At 43.2% G+C, this 19597-nt stretch overlaps 1 protein-coding gene across 2 annotated transcripts in view; it reads right to left on the bottom strand.

The window, feature by feature from the left end:
- EGFLAM (EGF like, fibronectin type III and laminin G domains) overlaps positions 1-19597 on the bottom strand; it is a 185575-nt gene that overhangs the window by 95069 nt on the left and 70909 nt on the right. For both annotated transcript variants that reach the window (XM_059173831.1, XM_059173830.1), the window contains exons 4-6: positions 18102-18128; positions 10383-10500; positions 8804-8939 (exon numbers count right to left, since the gene is read on the bottom strand). In XM_059173831.1, coding sequence (XP_059029814.1) covers positions 8804-8939; positions 10383-10500; positions 18102-18128 — 281 coding nt within the window. The remainder of the gene's footprint in view (positions 1-8803; positions 8940-10382; positions 10501-18101; positions 18129-19597) is intronic.

The following is a 19597-nucleotide window of genomic DNA, read 5'->3' as shown; positions in this document are numbered from 1 at the left end:
GAGCACTGGGTGTGGTGAAAAAATAATGAATACTGTTTTTCTGAAAATAAACAAATTGAAAAAAAAAAAAAAAAAGGTTGCCAACCCCTGATCAGAGACAACAGTCTTCACCTTTGTGCCACTTCAACCGTCTGAGGAAGACCTATAAACCCTTCTCAGAATAATATTTTTAATTGCATCAAACAAAATACTTAGGATCAAAAAAGATACCAATTATATTGAAACACAGATCTAAATAATAAAAATTATGATTATGATAATAAGACACACATCTTTACTAATATATTAAGTAATAATACCTAGCAATGCATTTAGTAAGTACAATCATTTTAAAGTAGTGATAAGCATGACTGGAACCCTGAGATATGTGTAACAGTTGTAACGGGATAAGAACATACTTGTGATTCCATCAGTGACAAAGCCACAGGAACTGCTAATACAACTGTGCTTTGTTGACCACATTCATATTGGAAGGGAACATTAAGTTTCAGTTGATAAGCTAAGAATGTAATTTTTGTCCAACCAAAGACCAAGGACCCCTTTAATTCTCTTCATGGGCCCCTTGGGAATCTACACACTACAGATGAAGAGAAGAGACATGATCCCACATTATCCAGGGCGAACACAAAAGGGGAAGAGAAAACCTCACACACGGAAGAGCCTCTGATTCTCTGTCCATTTTGCAGACTGGTTTTATGCAGGATTTGCTCCGTACTAAAATGAATTGCCAAGAAAAGTACAAAACCACTAAGTAGTCAGAGATTTAAAAAAAAAAAAAAAAAAAGATGCATTATTTGACCTTCAACTTCAGCCTTCTTTCTTTAAGAATTGGTTCAACCCAACCAAACGACAAACAGATGGATAGAATGGGGTGATGATAAACTCAGCTCGCAATGTGTCCCAAGCAGGACAACTGGAGAGCACACTTTCATTGACAGTTTACAAATGGTTCCCAATGCAGTTGCACAAGAACTCAGTTTATGTGACCTTCCGTCAATCTGACCAGGGATTACATCAGGGTAACTCATGGTAGGAAGGATGGAATCCTTAAGGGATTGAATCGTAAAACTGTAGGTCAGACCTCTGCAAAAACATTCAGGACCATCCTTCCCTTTGAGCCTATGTGGAGGAACTTGCTGGCTTCCAGAATGGCTGGGATCAGGCCTTAGTCTGGAAGGTGGTGCTAAGATCTTGGATTTGGAAACTAAAGATAAGAAAAAGGAATTTTTTTGTGAAGGGCCACTTGTTAATATGAAATCTCAGCTGACATCAAGCAAGCCCATTCTTGCTTATTTCTAATTCTGGTGGTGGTGGTAAAGAAGGCTTATACTTAAAGGGTGCAACTTCCTCAACACTTCTTGAAAGGAAAGGAAGATTTCTCCTTTTTTTCCCCATTATTCACCAAATTAATTAATTGTATAAGAACAATTCTTTAAATATTTTAAGCTCTGTGCTTTTGGGGGTAGGAAAACCAACACATGGCTACATCACTGTTAAATATTGTAGCTGTTTGCCCAATTATTGCTATAAATTCTAGTAAAATGCTATGAAAAAAGTTGGCAATTTACTTACATATTATGAAGAGCTCCAAAACACAAGTTATAATTCAATATGAAATAATATAACAAGGGGAATTTCCAAGTTAGTTTTGCAGTTTGTATTATTTGAAGCATTGCCATCTACTGATACTCCTTTAATGATAAGAAAACAAAAGCAATAAATAACTTGGGATGGGGGGGAGAGGAGAGAGATGTACGGTCAGATCCATGTTGAGTTTTGCCTGACTTACACTACTGTAGTTAGTAAGGTGTGTTGCGGCCTCTGAGATTAGTGGTAAAGGATTCAATGATCCCCCTGCCTCCAGTTTTTGTGTCAATACATTTCCATTTCCATGTGGCCTAGGGCAAAGAAAAGAACCAACATTAAAAAAAAAATCTTCCATAAGCTACCTCTCTAAGTGCTGCACAGAAAGCTTTTCATCCTCCCAAGCCACCCCCGGTAGCCACTGTCATTATCCATGCTTTACAGTGGCCGAAAGTAGGGCTCAGAGAGCTTGAGGAACTTGTGCAACATTCCAGCTAGTTTGGGTATTCTCTAAATGCAATCCCATGATGCTGCTGTGTCCAAATGTTCACCAGCACCTATGCGATGTGTGGTGTGTTCACCCCAGCCTAGGTGCTAGGTTCTACAAAGGAGAGCAAGTCAAGATGTTGTCCTCACGTCCTGCTGAGGAGGACAACCTTGGGCAAGTAATTAACTACACGTGTGCTGAGTGTCGCATGGAAATGTTACGGGTGTACCTAATCTTGTCTAGGGAGGGGGCAGGGTTTCAAGGAAGGCTTCCTGGAGGAGGTAGTACTTCAGCAGGGTTCCTGAAGAATGAAGAAGAGTTAGTCAGGTAAAGGGGCAGAAGAACTATCCTGGCAGAGAATGGCAAACATAAAGACTTCTAACCAGGAAAGAACAGGGCTCTATACAAAAGCAGAAGATACATATCTCCAAAGCCATAATAACAATGGTTCACACTGACAGAGCACTTTTGTGTGCCTGGAACTGTTTTATACATTTCGTGAGCATCAATGCATTTCATCTCACAACTCCATGAGGCAAATGAACTATTACCCCTATTCTTATGTCAGAGGCAAAGAGAAGTTAAATAATCCACTTAAGCTGACACAGCTTGAAAGTGGTCGGAGGGGTGGGGGGTTTGGACCAGGGATCTCGCTCTAGAGCTGATGCAGTACTCACCTTTGTCATGAGAACAGCAGCCAGAGTCACTGGGGTTTAGAGGGCAGATGGTCCAGACTGATTTTATACGTAAGGAAGCTAAGAAATGGAATTGAGCAATTTGTGCCCAAGTTTAGAGGCCAGCTCCAAGCTGTGTCTTCTAATCCCAAATCTGAACAAATTCTAACTTGAAAGAGGAAACCAAGAATTGGATACTAAGTCTCAATTCTTTCTTTATTAAGTTTTTAATTCCAATATAGTTACCATACCGTGTTATATTAGTTTCAGGTGTACAATATAGTGATTCAACATGTCCATACAAGAACCAGTGCTCATCACAACAGGTGCATGCCTTAATCCCCATCACCTGTTTCACCCATCCCCCAACCCACCCACCTCCCCTCTGGTAACTATGAGTTTGTTCTCTAAAGTCTCAATTCTAAATGAGAAACTTTAACCTTCAGAATCTGTGACCTTGACCATGAGTCAAATCACATCATTCCTTAAAACTACTCAAGGAAAATCCATAATCCATTCAGCTTCTATTCTGAATCCCAGATTTCATCTTCATTTTAGAAACAGCCTTTACAAGGTAACTTCCTGTGAGCAAACTAATTAAATTCATTTGTTACTTGCAGATTAAGGAAGAGTTTTTGATGGGATGGAAAGACAGATGACTTTGACAAAAATATCAATTTGTGAAATAATTTTTAAAATCCATCCAAGTGTGTATGACCTTAAGATTCTCAAGGAAAACCAATCTGTAGGCACTGTGATCAGCTTAGAAGCAGCCCTGTGTGAAGATGAATTTTGCAAGTCTTATTATGGAAGGCATCTGCAACAGACCAGGGAATTACTTAAGTAGAAAGGTGTGAAAGAGAAAAGAGGAAACACACTGCTTTTTCTCCTTTATTAGTATAACTATCTTGGGCTGAGATTGAGATCAACACTTCTTGACCAATGTCCTTAACACATACATAGAATATTTTGAACTTTCACATGGACTCCAAATAAGCCAGTGATGACTTTTTTATTAAAAAGAGCCACTATCACTCATATGTGGAATTTAAGAAACAAAACAAATGAGGGAAGGGGGAGAAAGGAGGGGGGCAGACCAAGAAACAGATTCTTAACTGTAGAAAACTGATAGCTGCCAAAGGGGAGGTTGGTGGGGGGCTGAGTCAAGAGGGTGACAGGAATAAAGGAGGGCACTTGTGATGGGCATGGAGTGATGTATGGAAGTGCCGCATCACTATATTATACACCTGAAATGAACAGTACACTCATGTTAGTGTTGGAATTTGAATAAAAACTTAAGAAAACATAACAGCCACTGAAAGCTTTATCTACCCTTTCCAGCAACTGTCAATGCAAAGCTCGAATAATTTTAACCCATCATGTCACACATATGGGAAAAACTATACTTAAGTTAAATGAAAACTTTAACCCACCTGACATAGCATACGTGGGGCGTGGCACCCCAACTGGAACATCAGAGATAAAGAATATTTTTCCAGGCCTTTCCTTTTCATTGCCACCATAATATATATTTTTTGCTTATGAGAAAGGCACTTACCCTGGGGAAATTCTTAGGCAGAAGGAGAAAAGTTTCTCAGATATTTATAGCCAAAATATTTCAAATCATAGGTAGCTATATTTATGCTTAGTTCTTATAAACAGTAAGTATTGCTGCCCCCAAAGAAATTTTCAGTATCACTTTAGAAAAAGAAAATTCTCCACCACCTCAAATACAAGACTTTTTTGTTTTAAAAAAGCAGATAAAAGTTTTAAAAACACTGCAAAATATCTTACAGCATATAGGCTTACTAGGATCTGCCTCTTCAAATCTTTTCTACACTGATTAAATATTTTAAAAATCTACTCTTAGCAAGAAAGTGAAAAAATAACCCTCGGGCCAACTTCGGGGGGAGATCAGAAGATTACGTTCATCTAAAGCTTCATCCTCCCTGAGCCAGAGACCAAGTCACTGAGAGCACTGCTTCAGGGAGTCACCCTACAAATGTCCTCCATTTTAAGGAGGCAGAAGTTGGATGAGAAATAAGAAATTTGCTTGGTCTTAAGCCTATGACTCAAGAGAGCACCATAAATACATAATGCCCACTTGAAATATCACCAAAACCAGCAAACATGCAGTCAGAACCCCCATACTCTGGCCCAGTATAATTGCTGTGGTTAATCTTTTACCAGCCAGTTAAATGCCTCTTTAAAAGTTTTTTGACAATTTCTTAACAATGCCTTTGAAACTGTCATCCTCACTGAATAAGAAGAACAACCGATGTATAAGTGCCTACCAAGGCAGAGAGAGGCAGGAGAAGCACATCTTCCAGAGACAGGACTTACAGGGGAACTGAAATCTGAAGATAACTCAGGAGCCTGATTTCAACAGTTTCTGAGTCTCGGTTCCCAAAGGCCTGCCTCTTGGCTACAATAAGAAACTTTCAGCTCACACAAAAGCTGGTCCCAGATGTTTGTGCATATGGGAGTTATCTGGGCAAAAGGAACTGAATGTTAACATGAAGCAAACCTTTCTGGGGAAAATAGAATAATGACTAAAGACCCCCAAAAGCTTTTCATACTAATTGTAGTGTCTGATTTAGAGCTCACAAAGCTCTCTCTAAAGATATCTGTGAGCACTCACTGGAATGGGATAGGCTCTGAGATGTTACAAATGAATATGGGGATTTATTCTGTGGCCAAACATTAAATACCACAACAAGCTGTGAAAGCTTTCATTCTGGAACAACAGCAAACAGCAGCCCAAGATGAGGCCTCACGGTTCCTTCCCAGCAGGGATCTCGGAGGGCTGGGCCTATGCGCCCACTGTCTCAGAAGGCGAATCACAGACATGAAAGGGACATGTAGGGTTTCACAAAAAGAGCACTTCACTAGAAGTCAGGATATTTCTGATTGTGTTTCTGTCCCCAACCCGTCATTTTTACCTTGGCAAAGCAATTTAAGCACTTGAGCCTCAATTTCTTTCTTTGTAAAAGGGAAATCATGGTGTGGAGGGAAGAAAATGAATAGCCATTAAATGTCTATGATGTAGAAACACTTTGTAAAGACTGTAGCCAACAATACTGCAATGAGGGTTACAGCAGCTTGCTATTACAGAGGAGGACATGGAGGTTCTGAGGTAAAATCATTTGACCAGAGTCAAAAATTCTGCTCTGAATGCTAAAGTGCATTTTTCTTGGTAAAGAAGGAGAATTATTAAACGTAGTTACATAACACCCCTATATACTGTACACTCTCATAGGTGTTAACATCTACAAAGCTCTTTCTCCTATGGGATTGCAGCCAATCCTCCTGACCACACACTGTAAGGCTGGAAAATTATGACCCGTATACTGCAGATAAGGACTGGAGGTCAATGTTTGGGGGGCCCACATCACCTCCCTTTGTCCCACTTCTGGTTTCAGCAGCAGCTGCAGTGTGGACCTCTCCCTTGGACAGGCAAGTCTGAGAGCAATTCTGCATACTTCAGGAAGAGTTCAGTGAAATCAACCCCCATGGAAGACCCTGTTGCCTGCAGAAGTGACTTCAGGGACACAGTTATACATCCTCCTTCCCTGTCTCCCTCTCCCCACCTTCTCATTCTTGCTTCCAAATAAAATAACCAATGTGCTCTCAAACCCCTGTATCTGGCCAGCCTGTGGGAGGACCCCAAACTCTGAGAGGCGCTGAGATTTCAGGACAGGATGTGACTCACACCTGGCTTCCGGGCTGGCAAGTGATGATGAAAGAGCTTTCTTCCAGTTCTTCTGGTTCTAAATTCAATGAATCCCTTTCATTGTCCACATTCAGTAGGGTACACGGGTTAAGAAACTGCAATTTCTACCTTTTGCCAGTATGTCAGACTTAAAACCAGTTTTCAAAATACATGCTTTAGCACAACATTAAAAATAAATGATAACCATCATATTTTCTGGGGGCTACATAGATGCCCTGCTGGGCTACCATGAAAAATTTTGCATTTCCCCAAATTTCAAAGTATTACATTTTGCTTTTCTGGTGCTAGACAACTGCATTAGAAATGTTAAGTTCTGGGGCGCCTGGGTGGTACAGTGGGTTAAAGCCTCTGCCTTTGGCTCAGATCATGGTTCCAGGGTCCTGGGATTGAGCCCCGCATCGAGCTCTCTGCTCTGCGGGGAGCCTGCTTCCTCCTCTCTCTCTCTCTCTCTGCCTGCCTCTCTGCCTACTTGTGATCTCTGTCTGTCAAATAAATAAATAAAATCTTTAAAAAAAAAAAAAAAAAGAAAGAAAGAAATGTTAAGTTCCCCTTAGAGTTTTAAGAATGAGCAAGCTGAAGTTTTAGGACTCTCAGTGCTTCATGTTTAACTACTACCAGAAACAGGATTAGAATCTTTTCTACCCCAGGCACACTCAGGCTTTGCTTACCAAATTTGTTCAGTGGAGGGCTAGTAGATAATCCTCGATAATGAGCATTGGTCTGGAGCTCTCCAGTGGGCGTCCTTTTCCCCATCTCATTTTCCCAGCATCTGCTTTGCCCCTTTTACATTAAGAGCACCACAATTTTCCTTGGAGGAAACAACCCTTCTGAACTCTCTCAATCCATGTACTTTGGTGTAAATAACCCACCAGGCCCTAGTTCCAGAGCTCAGAATATGAGCAAATGTCTGATCAATTAGTGTAGCCTCTTCCCTAGCCACAGTGGTTGGCTCAGAGAGAAGGAACCCAAGACTGGCCAGTTAGAGTGGACACTGAGACTCCAATGGGCCCACTGAGAAATGGCCACTCTTTTCCAGGGGGGAGTTACGCTAGAGGATGGCAAGTCTTTGGTGTCTGGCAGCCATCTTGCCACCACACCAGAAAAGCCTACTTGAAAAGGCAGCCAATAAAGGAGAAAGCATAGCACAGAGATGGATGGAGACAAACGGCTGCTTTGGCACATATCAGATCCTCCCTGAACCTAGGTTTTCCACTGGACTTGAGAGTCCCAGCAGTCACCACATTCCTGCCTCATCTTCTAGGCTTCTGCCACCTGTTAGTCAACAAGTCCTGCCTGAAATGAGCTCTGTCCTCAGGCATTAAAGGGACTCAGAGCAGCACTTCTCTGAAGAAACAAGGATCTGTTTTCCACTACAGATGAGAAGGCTAGGAAGTCAAGACACAAAGCAGGGCTAATCAAAATCTTGGCAGAATCATTTTGTCCCAGCTTCAGATAGCTTCGGGAATGAGGTGCTGAACTAGTCTCTTTATGGATCCACGAAGCAGCAGGCCTTCGACAAACACCACCACCTTTACTGGAGGGAACACTAATTCCCCAGACCCGTGTGCATCCGCCAGCTGCTTCGGTTCACTCTCTAACTCAGCTAGAGCTCAGAGGAAGGGCCTTAGATTAGGAACTCCTTTTGTTTGGTGTGTGCATGTATGTGTGTGAATGGGGGGGGGGGGGTGGGGAGGGGAAGGCACATGTGTGCCTTCTTTTTGTTTGTTTATTTTTGTTTACAATTACATAGCAGCATTGAGAATCCATATTTTTCTATCTGTAAGATTTTGGAAGAATTCCTCATTATTCTTCTACCTTCTGATAAGCTAAGTAACAAGAACTTGAGAGGTAGATAAAAGAAAAAAGCGGAAACCAAACCAAGACACCTGCCTCATGGCATTAAGGATGTGGAGGAAACAATGACTTCTATTTGTTTGTTTTTCCCCTTCCTCAAGAAAAATCACCACCAAATATTTAAACTTCAGGTATAACGTTCCAAAGCCAGGGAGGCAAGTTTCAAGCTTGAAATGTGGGCAGGTGTGTTGGCAATGATGCCTAGGGAGTTTTCAGAGCCTAGAATAGTCCTGATGGTAGAGGGGAGAAGAGGAAGACGTAGGGTGAGCACTGGGTTTACCAGATGACCTGGGTCTGAAGAGGTGTGGGGATAGGCGCTGGCCTGGGAAGAGAGTATAAATATAGGTCTTTAAGCCTTTGGCTTCTCTTAAATACACATGCAGTGGAGACAACTCTCCACATAGTATTCTGTCATGTTTGGAACACTTGAGGTCAATACATACTGTTTTTGAGTGTGACACACAAACTTACCTGATGAATTCCACAGAATAGTACTGAATAGGGGAGCTTCCTTCACTCTTTCCAGGTTTCCAAGACAGGGCCACCTCAGAATCTGAGACCACAATGACGTGTGGCTGCTGGGGTGCTGTCGGAGGCAGGCAGGAATCTAGGTGGGACAGCAAACACTTAAGAGTTGACTTTGTGGTGGTCTTACTGCTGAAGATGTTTAATATATAAAAAGCACATGTGCTTCCTACAGTTTAAACATCTCTATTCAGTATGGTCATTGGGGAAAGTATATGTTATGGTGAATGCTGTGAAGTGTGTAAACCTGGCAATTCACACAGACCTGTACCCCTAGGGCTAATAATACATTATATGTTAATAAAAAAATTAAAAATTAAAAAAACAAAAACAGAAACATCTCTATTCAAAACAACCTCCAAATCCAAGCCAAACAAACACAGAAAAATATACCATGTAACATTTGAAATGAAACAGGGCTTCCCTCCTTCCCTCAATGCCCTGGCTGAAATCTAACTAAATTAAGACCACGCCATCAGCTCTGGGACACACAATAGTGCATACCCTTTAAAATCCTCAACTAAACTTCCACCTCCTAGTAACCTTCCATCTCTGTTTGCATGTTGGAATGGACACTTGCAAGGAAAATGAAATGCATAACATTACTGTCACTCAAGTTCAATTTTGTGCGTGTGTGAGTGTGTGTGTGTGTGTGTGTGTGTGTGTGTGTGTGTGCATATGTGAGTGCACACGCATGTGTGTGTGCGTATGTTGCCCCAGCCATCAGAACGCATACCAGTGGTAGGATGTTTGGGACATGCCCTCCCACCATCATGTGTAAAGATGTAAGAGTCACCCACAATCTTATTGCCCCAAGGAAACTGCTATTACTATTTTCATATCCAGAGTTTCACATCTCCTAGCCTTTACTCACACTATTGCTTATGCCGGAAACATTTTTTCTTACTGTCTCTCCTAGAGGAATCCTATGTAGTTTTCAAACTTTGGGCCAAAAATATGGATCTTTCTAAAATCTTCCCTCAGCCTATGTATTGAGGTCAGGAGGAGGGCTCCCTCCTGAGTGCTCCAGAGCCCGCTCAGATGGCCTGGAGTTGCTCACCTACCATCTGCTTCTCCCTCCACAATGAGCTTGTGAACTGTGATGATGGAGCCACCTTTGTCCCCCGGTGCCCAGCAAAGTGCCACTTTAATGCACCATTGTTGGGTTCCCTTTGCCTATAAAATCTCCTCTCCCACTCTCCTTCCTCCCCTTCCTGATTCCCCCTTACTGGTCAGTCATTTTCCCAGGGAATTCTCACCTCACTCCTGCATGGGATCTCCCTTTACATGTTCTTACAGCACTAAATAGCATTTGCCACCATCCATGACTACACCTTAACTAGGTAATGTCTTGACCCACCCCACTAAGTTTTGAGAGGACAAAGGCTGTGCCTGTTTTGGTTCATCACCAGAGCCTCGCACAGTGCCTGGCACACAGAAGGTCATCATTGGTATACACTGAATGAAGGGATGAGTGAATGGCATCCATTGCTTTTCTACACTTAATGAATTGAACCCATTTTACCTTGGGGCAAAGTGGTAACATGCTGAGGAGAGCTAAGCCGCCCTTTGCCAGTCTGGCTATAAGCTGCTATGCTCACTCGATATTCAGTGCCTGGTTTCAAATCTCCGATCACTTCCTCCTGTCAACAACCAAACAGGAAATGCATCAATGACCAGAAGTTCTTTTCAAGTGAACCAGACAATTTCCAGAAGGATTGTACCTCAAGGCCCCTCTGAAACTGCATACCACAGATTTCTTTGCTTTCTCTAGGACTGGCCAAGTTGCAAAGAGGAAAACACCATCACATATTTCCAGAGAGTTACCCTTTACTGGCATCTACACATGGTTCTAGAACAGAGAGACTCAGTCGTCTTATCAGATCTTGCTTTTAACATTTGAGTTCCTTGATCAGAGTACTGAGCTGCTACAATTCAGGGAATCATCCTTTCCAGGGTTGGATTCCACCAGTTTTTTCTCTCCATTTGCACATTACAGATGTTCAGAGACTAACCACAACAGCAAACTGAGGTCTTGATTTGTACCAGTAAAGAAGGGTCTCAAACTTCGGTTCTCAAATTTTTAGCTGCATGCATCACAATCACCAGGAGGGCTTCTTAAATTGCTGGGCCTACCCTCCTCCTACTCCAGGGTTGCTGATTCAGTACATCTGGGAAGGGACCCGAGAATCTGCATTTCTAAGAAGTTTCCAAGTGCTGCTGCAGGTCCAGGAACCCCACATTGATGAAGGATGTATATGAACTTCACCTGTACCATGTCCCTGACCAGAAGGCCCCAGCTGGAGGCTTTCTGAAAGCATGCTCCACTTCAGGCTTTGGTGAAAGCAACATGTCCCAGGGGCTACAGTGCTAACTAGGAAGTGGGAGTCTGGGCCCCACTGGTCCCAGCACACTACAGTGGAAAGGACACGGGCTTTGGAATCAATGAGTCTTTAGCTTGAATCCTGATTCTGCCACTTATTGCTAGCTGTGGCCTTGAAATTAAATCCCCTGAGCCTCAGTTTCTTCCTCTGTAAAATGGAGATGATATAGAACTGTCTTGCATAGCTGTCATATTTGGGATAATGTGTGTAAAGCAGCTGGGATGAGGAATGTCCTCAAGAAATGGGTTGTCATGACTACTGTCCCGTGTGAGGCCCCTCCTCTTCCCTGCTAACTTACCTTCCACCACTCCTCTGAGGCCTCAACCTTCCCCATGACATCTGATCACCCAGGCCTGAGCTTACCCTACCAAAGGCTGTATCACTGATCAGTACTTTTAAATATTACAAATCATGTACTCCTATTTTTCCTCTGGGGCTGTTAGCTCCTTGAGAGCAAGGACCCTGCCTTGGACTTCTTCAGAGCCACCTCTGGAGATGATCAGTCATTGCTGCTAAGGAGAATGTGCCTGCTGATCAACGAAACTTTTTAGAAGGATTCAACAAAGACTTATCGAATACTTACTATGGGAGTCCTTAACCCTGAGTGCACATAAGAATCACTAAAAAAAAAAAAACACCAATGCCTGGACTCCACTCCAGACCACTTAAATCAGAATCCGTGGAAGGCAGGGCCCCTGGGGATCAGTGTAAAGCTCTCAGCTGAGACAAATGGGCAGCCAGGTACATGAGCCCCGGATGCGGGGCTCGGCTCGCCTCCTGCGCTCTGCATTCCATCTGTTGCCTGCCTTCTCCTGTGACTCCATCCCCTCCCTTCCCTACCGGGTCCTTCTGGGATTACTCACTGTGCTCAAGTCTCTCCCACCTCAAGAAGAGTCAAGTATTCTCCAGCACACCTGCGCCCACCTCCTCTCCACAGGAGCAACTTTCTTAAAGGAGCGGCCTCCACTTCTGATTCACCCCTCCCCGGCCTCTCTGCACTAGGAAACTACTGAGATATTCTTGTCCCACAAGGTCACCACACAACTTTGTAGTAAATCCAATGGGGATGATTCTCTGTACTTGACTTTTTGTACCTTTCAGTACTGTTGCCTAGCCTTGCTTCTTAAATTTCTTGGTTCCCTTGGAAGCCATGACGATGCACCTCCTTGGTCTCCTTCTACTTGTCTCATTGCTCCTTCTCAATATCCTCCACCCACTCCCCTTTCTCTGCTTGCCCCACAGGTACTGGTTTTTCCCAGGGAGTCATCCCTTGCCATCTCACCCTCTCACTCTGGCATCTTGCCTGGGTAAGCTCATCTACTACTTCCGCAGCTTCCAGACTACTTTCACTTGACACCTCCCAAATCTGCCTCTCAGCTCTGGCCGCCCTCTTGCTGTCCAGACATGGGTTTGCAACCGCCTCTAGACTATCTCTACCCAACAGCTACCAAGCCGCTAAGGTTCAACATAGCCAAATTTCACCTCATCTTTTCTCCTCCCACTACTGAAAACAGAGCAAGGAATTGCTTCCCATGTTGCCTTCACTCTCTCATAACCCAAAAAAAAAAATTCTTGACACTCTCCTCTCTGTGTTCACCTCTTCTCTAACCACCATTCAGCCAGTTACCAATACTGTCACTGAGACTTGCTCACGTCACTTGAGTCTGTTTAGGTCATCTCCTCTTCATAGACACTTAAGTCCAAGTCCCCAAATTATGACAGTGGGTTCCGATTCTCGGTTCATTTACACTGCCTACACCACCAGTGTAGACCTTACCTGCTAGAGTTATCTTCCCACACCTCAAATCTGAGCATGTCACTTCCCATTTTATAATCCCCTTAGAATGGCATAGTTGTGTCCCCCTGTTTATCCTTCCAGCACCATCTCATGTCACCTCCTTTCCTTGCATTCTACATTCCAGTCATACATAAGGACTTGGCAGGGCTCAAATTTATGCCATTCAATTCCTTGCCTCTGGGCCTTTGAACCTGCTGCTCATTCTACATGAAATGCCCTTCTCCCCACTCTTGCCTGGCTCACCCCTGCTCATCCTTCATGACTCAGTTCAGCTGAGACATTACCTCATTTCTCTGACCCCCAGCCTCCAGTCTGGTTAGGTGTCCCTCCTCTACGCTTCCCTGGTATCCTTGGTATATCTCCATCTTAGCACCACTCACCTTAGGTTGTAAGTGTCTGTTTATTTGTCACCTTCTCCCCACCCACTTGAGGGCTGGAGGAAGTTCTTATTCCTCTGGCAACCTAAAGCTTAGTAGAGACGGGTAGCGAATGCTTAAGCAATGCTTTTTTGATGAACGAATGAATAAATGGAGGCAAGAAAGTGAATGAGTGAAAGAAAGAAATCCAATCAAGGTGCCCAATATAAGCAGATTACCTCATCGAGAACCAGCTTCTATGACTGACCCCTCCATCTTGATTAACAGCATTGTACCACTGTCCCAGGCCCTGGGGTTGGCAAATCCAGAGACAGGCTGACTTTCTCTTACCCACCTCTCTCCAACCACCTCCACATGCCTCTCAGACCTGCTCCCTTCCTCCACTTCCTCTGGATCTCGGCCATTTCTACAGGCTCCCTGAGGCTGTCTGCCCCCAGTCCCTCCGCCTCTCCTTTCTGCTCTGCTCCATCTTCTGTGCAGCTGCACAAGGGGGCGTGGCTGAACATATGGACCTCACCCCAAGCCCCCTTCCGGTCCTAACTCCTTGCATCTGTGCATCTCAGTTCCCCTATCTGTCCCCCGGTTCCATGTCAAGTGAGATATTAAGAGACTAGAGGTAGCAGGTGGATAAAAAGCCTCTCACTTCTCTCTCGTCAGCCAGCCATGCCCAGGCTCTTCCATGAGAGCAAAGATACACTTTCAAACCAATGTCCTCGCAGACTTTTGCTTTAGGATCTTTTCCCCCTGGAAGTCCTTATACTAGAATGACATATGGGAGGAGCAGCATGGTTATAGATTGTTATAGATATTAGCTCTGAGCCAATAGCAAATATGGCTATTATTACCATGCATTGTGTGTTTTCTCTGTTCCAGGAACATGTAGCCTGATTTAATTCTTTCTTTAGTTCAGTGAAGTAGATACACTCTTTCTTTCATTTACAGAGGAGAAAAGAGAATCCCTGAAAAGTTAATGATTTGCTCAAGAACATAAATTTATTAAGTGGCAAAATGGAGATTTGAACCCTGCTTTGCTTAACTCCAAGGCCCAAATTCTAACTCAAAAATACATGTACAAAAAAATTAAAATTTAAATCAATAATAAATACTTATCATAAACACTGAAGATCAGATTATTATTTTAAGAATTTTATTTTATTATGTAAGTTTATGAATTTATTAATTTGTTAATTAAAATAAATTATTTTATTTATATAAGTTTATGTATTTATTAAGAATTTTATTTATGTAAGTTTATAAACTTCCATAAGTTTATGTAATACATAAACTTACATATCAACATACATGTTGATGTTGCTTATGTAGGTCAAAAAGCAAACCCTTTATTAGATATGAAAGATTAGCTCTACCTATAGCCCAGGTATATTCTAATAGGTAGACAGCTAGAAAGTGACCCTCCCAGAGCCAACTATTCCCAGCCTTTTCCTGTTTTGACCAGCTACGTAGGTGGCATAAGGGAGTATGGAACAAGGGCACTGGGGAGCTGGGGTCATGGAAAGAGGAGCTGGACTCAATGACTTAACCATCATTTCTTCCTCTGACATCAATCCTCCCAAATGGAATCTCTCACTGTATTGTGACTAGGGATAACCATTGGGTTCTTTATTAAAATACCATACAATTCCACAAATCTTTCTATTTCCATCTTTAAGTGTTTTATAATTACTTGCATCAAACTACATAAGATACTGTATATGCTTTAAAAAAACATTAAAACATTAAAAAACTAAGTGTTTTGTTGCCTGGTGGAAGTTTGAGAACAAATCAAAATGTTTATCTCTCTTGGATTTTATTTTATGCAATGTAGTGAGAAGCAGTGAGAGAAACCGCTTTCTTGGAGTAGAGTCCAGAGTGAATTCAGCAGTCTCCATGGACCCCTTCCTACACCTTTTTGGGGGGAATGAGGAGGCAAAGCTGGATACTTCGCTACAAAATAACGTTACTTTGTGTTTGTCTACTCCCTCTTAAAATGCAAAACGTCAAAACCTGCCCCATCTGTCTTCCCAATACCCCCAGTGGTTGTCATGGGATCAGAGAATTTATATCTAAAGAAGAGAAAAGCAAGGCTAGTTAGTTCACTGAATCCAAGATGAAAGCTCAACAACAGAAGTAATGACAATAATGGGTCTGGTTTCCCTCATAAGACACATCATAACCTAATATGCTTCCAACTGCCCAACTCTCACACACAGCATATCAAATTTTCAGGCTAGCACCTTGTTTTTCAGAGGTCCAACTAACTTCTCCACATCTACTGTACCAGTCTCATTCCCCCCATTCAAAGTCTGTGACAGGGATGACTGATTGTCTTCTCATATCTATTCTCTCCTTTCTTATCATAGAACCCCTGTATATTTGTTGGGCCGTCGCCACTCAAAGACTACATTTCCCAGCATCCCTTGCATCCAGCTGTGGCCATGTGGCTAAAGTCTGTCTAACAGAATTTGAGTTAAAATGCTGAGGGCAATTTCTGAGTTATCCCTTCATAGGAAGGACTGCATTCCCTTTCCTCTTTTCCTCATCTATTGGCTAGAATGTGGATGTGCCAGTGAGCCAATGTGGGCCATGGGAAGGAGGGCTAGAAGGGTTGGCAGAGCAACAAGATGGCAGAGCAATAAGATTCGAGGTCTCTGACAGACAGAAGCCACCAAAATTGGTTATAACCAAACAGGATATATCCTGAAGGAAACATGAATGCACATTTTGTTAGAATCACTATTATCTTGGCATTTTGGACTTTTTGACTTTTATCCTAATCATTATGTGACCCAATGTACAAAAACAATCTGGAGAGCTATGTACACGGAGCCCCTAAAGATGGGACTACTCTTAACTGAATATCTCTTTGCAATGATAAAACCATGCTGAAGGACTCTGGATTTAAATCTCTGACCCCGATTTCAGATTCCACCTTTATTCACTTTCACGCTATATTTTTCTCCTACTGCTGAAAACCCAGGTTATTTGTTTCCAGAAATGAAGCTAGAGGTCATCCTGTTTGCTAGCCCAGCCAGGGAGCTACTATACTGTAAGGGCATCTAGAGAACAGAGCTGAGAGAAAGCACAAAGTGGGAGAGCACTGGACCAGGAGCCAGAAGACCCAGATTCTGCTGCCCAATAGCTTTGTGATCTTAGAGATGCCACTCTGCTCCTCTGGACCAAAGTTTCAACACCAAAATTCTACGATTGCTCTAAAATGACCTTGTTGGTAGCTAATAACCTTGGATTCAACTTCACAGTTGACTCTACAAGTTGAGACTGGGCCTTGGTTGTGAATATCTAGCATCATTACATGGAAGGCACCAAAGAAAGAGAAAAGTGCTATCTTCTAAACATCTTTCTTTCAGTGGCCCTGAGGAAGGCTATGTGGGCCAGAGTGGTGGTAGGAGTTGGGGGGATTCTGTTGCCTGAGTGGTCCCAGGAAGCTAGAAAGTATCTTCCAGAGTTTCACAGGAAGGGCAGTACTGACTTTGGGGCTATACAAATCTTCCTTGTATGGGTCTGTCCTGTGTACTGCAGGGAAAACAGCCTCCCTGAGGCTTGTCCATGAAAATGTCCATGCTTATGTCCACATGCCCCAGAGGGAACAAAGGAACCCCCAGCTGGGAACCATTACTAGGTCATTTTACAGTCAAAGAGAGATTCAAAGGGGTTCAGTAACTTTGTCCAAGATGACCTCTGCTGTGATGACAGAGCTGGGACACCATAACTAGTCTCATGATTCCTGCCTCTGTTTTCTCTCTCTAACCTTGGATAAGACCCAAGTGCAATCATGATTCTGGATCACCAGACCAGTGGACTCCAAAGCAGGATGATGGTGCTTCCCTGTGGGTGAGCAAGACAATATTCTGAGATGCTAGAAGAAAAGAACTTTCTATTTCTGTCTTATCTCCTCCTTTAAGGTTCTGTGGAACATTCTAATGTACATAGTATACTAGTAAAGTAGCATATGTATAATTTATAAATACACGTGAGTGTTCAAATAATTTTTAACAATGATATGAATGATTAGAAAGTGTGGAGCCTACCAGTCTCAACACTTGCTTCTATTTCCAACTCTAAAAAATGACCAAATCGCCCTGCTTTGTTTTACTACTTATTTTTTCCAGGTTGAAACCTGCAGGTTGTTCTAAGAAAAAAGTGTCAAACGCTAACCCAGTCAAAGGCCTCCATTTGGCAAATCATTGAAGGATATAAGCCGACCTGTTTGGCAGTCAATCCAGCAAGTCAAGTGATTTGAGGTGACCTGGCTTCTTGGGAAGGTCTGGAATCCTTAGGGAAAGTGAGGAAAGGAGAAGGAAGGGTGGGGGGAGGGGAACCACCCTGCAGTGGTGTTCAGTCATTTAAATATCTTCTCTCCTTTTCAGTCTTTTTCACCCAGTTATGGAACGGAGCTTAAATTACTTCAACCTTTAAAAATGTTCCCCGTAACCTCACTCTGCTGTGTGAGATGAAGCAGCACAGAGGAGAATAAAAGCGCCTTCTTTCTAAATGATTAAAAATTCACCTGGTATGCTCGGCTGTCCCTGCTCACACTGGAACTAAGCACTTTCCCTCAGGCCTCAATCAGTAAGAGCGAGATGTGGGAAAATCAACATTTTGATGAAAAGAGAACCCCCTGAATCCTGGGTTGGGACAAGGATTTAACTTTTCTGAAGCATACTTACAAAAATCACCCGGTGATCAGACTGTCCCTGCAGAGGAGAAACAAAAACAGAACAACATGAAAGGTAAAGGGAAACTTCCAGGTTGCAAATAAACCAGCAGAGCAGCCCCCCCTTCCACAGAGAGACACAGGCAGCGAACACACAGCTTCCGTCTGAGCTCTGTTGCCCCCTCGCTCAGTGCTTGTTCCATGCTAGCTGCAGTACTGAGGGCATCACGGCCGGGACCCTGTTTAGTGATCATACAGGTCAGAGGGTTCCCAAACTTTCTCTGCTGACCGCACCTTTGCTGTCTCAGGAATATTTTTATAGCACCTATGATACCAAAGAAATGCCCAAGTGTTCCATTTATGCTGTAGTTTTACCCAAACAACTTGGTAGTGGTCCTTCACACAGATGTCCCTCTTTCCCTTGAGAAGCTGCAACATTCCGCAGCACCCCCGTGAGTTTGCTGCACAGCCTGGAGCAGCTGGCACAGTTTGGAAACCCCAGATATGCTCCCATGATATAGATACTATTTGGATCCCTGTTCTGTCTACGAGAGAACTGAGGTCCGGTAGGGTTAGCTTGTTGTAATACAGCACACTGAATGCAAGTCCTGAATCCAGAGCTCACTGTTAAACCAGACACTTCCCCTCTTCCTGACTCACTGTCTTTATGTCCTCGCATGATTTCCTCTCTCCATTCTGGGCATTCTGCACCTCCCCCCACTCCCCACCAGAACGCACAAGCACATGGGCATGAACACACACACATGCAGGCTGTCCTCTTGGTTCACACCATTCCTTTTGATTTCAGTGCTCCTCCCTCTCCTGTGCCTTTCTAAAAACTGCTCCTGCTTCAGTGCTCAGCCCCTAGTTGGACCACTTGTTCATATACTAATCTCTCCCTCTTCGAAACTTCGGTCTACTAAGCGGCATGATAATGACATCAGGTCTCACGTTGCTTTCCAACTGCTTATCAACGAGAATGGGATTTTCCCAATAAGACTGAAATCTGCCTGAGAATCGGGACTCTGTGTTATCCTATACTGGGCGTATAGCAGCAACCGTGAAAGTGTGTTGAAATGGGCAAGGCATAATTTGCTAGCATACTCTAATGCCTGGATGTAATTAACAGACAGAATGTATTTAACATAAAGGCAGTGATCCTCAGGAATGATCACTAACATCTATCTGGCTTCTTTACATTTTAAAACCAAAGGCTTTTAAATATACCATTTTATTTGGAACTCACAACAAGTGTAATTATTATACCCCTTCCATGGGAGAAAGGTAAGGCTTAGCCAGGTGAGGGGTCTCTGGCCAAAGTTACCCAATCTGTAAGTGCAGGAAGGATGTCTGGAGGCTCAGGGTGCCTATTTCTCCCCTGGCCCCATGCTTCACCTTTGCACTGCTGGGTCCTCCCCAGAGATGCCAGTGTTCGGGGCAGGATCTCAATTCCATCCAAGTACTAACCAGGCCCGACCCTGCTTAGCTTCCGAGATCAGCCGAGATCGG

This window comes from Mustela lutreola, chromosome 5, assembly GCF_030435805.1.
Source record: "Mustela lutreola isolate mMusLut2 chromosome 5, mMusLut2.pri, whole genome shotgun sequence".
Taxonomy (NCBI): domain Eukaryota; kingdom Metazoa; phylum Chordata; class Mammalia; order Carnivora; family Mustelidae; genus Mustela; species Mustela lutreola.
Note: the sequence above shows the minus strand (reverse complement) of the source record. Positions and strands in the feature narration are given on the sequence as shown.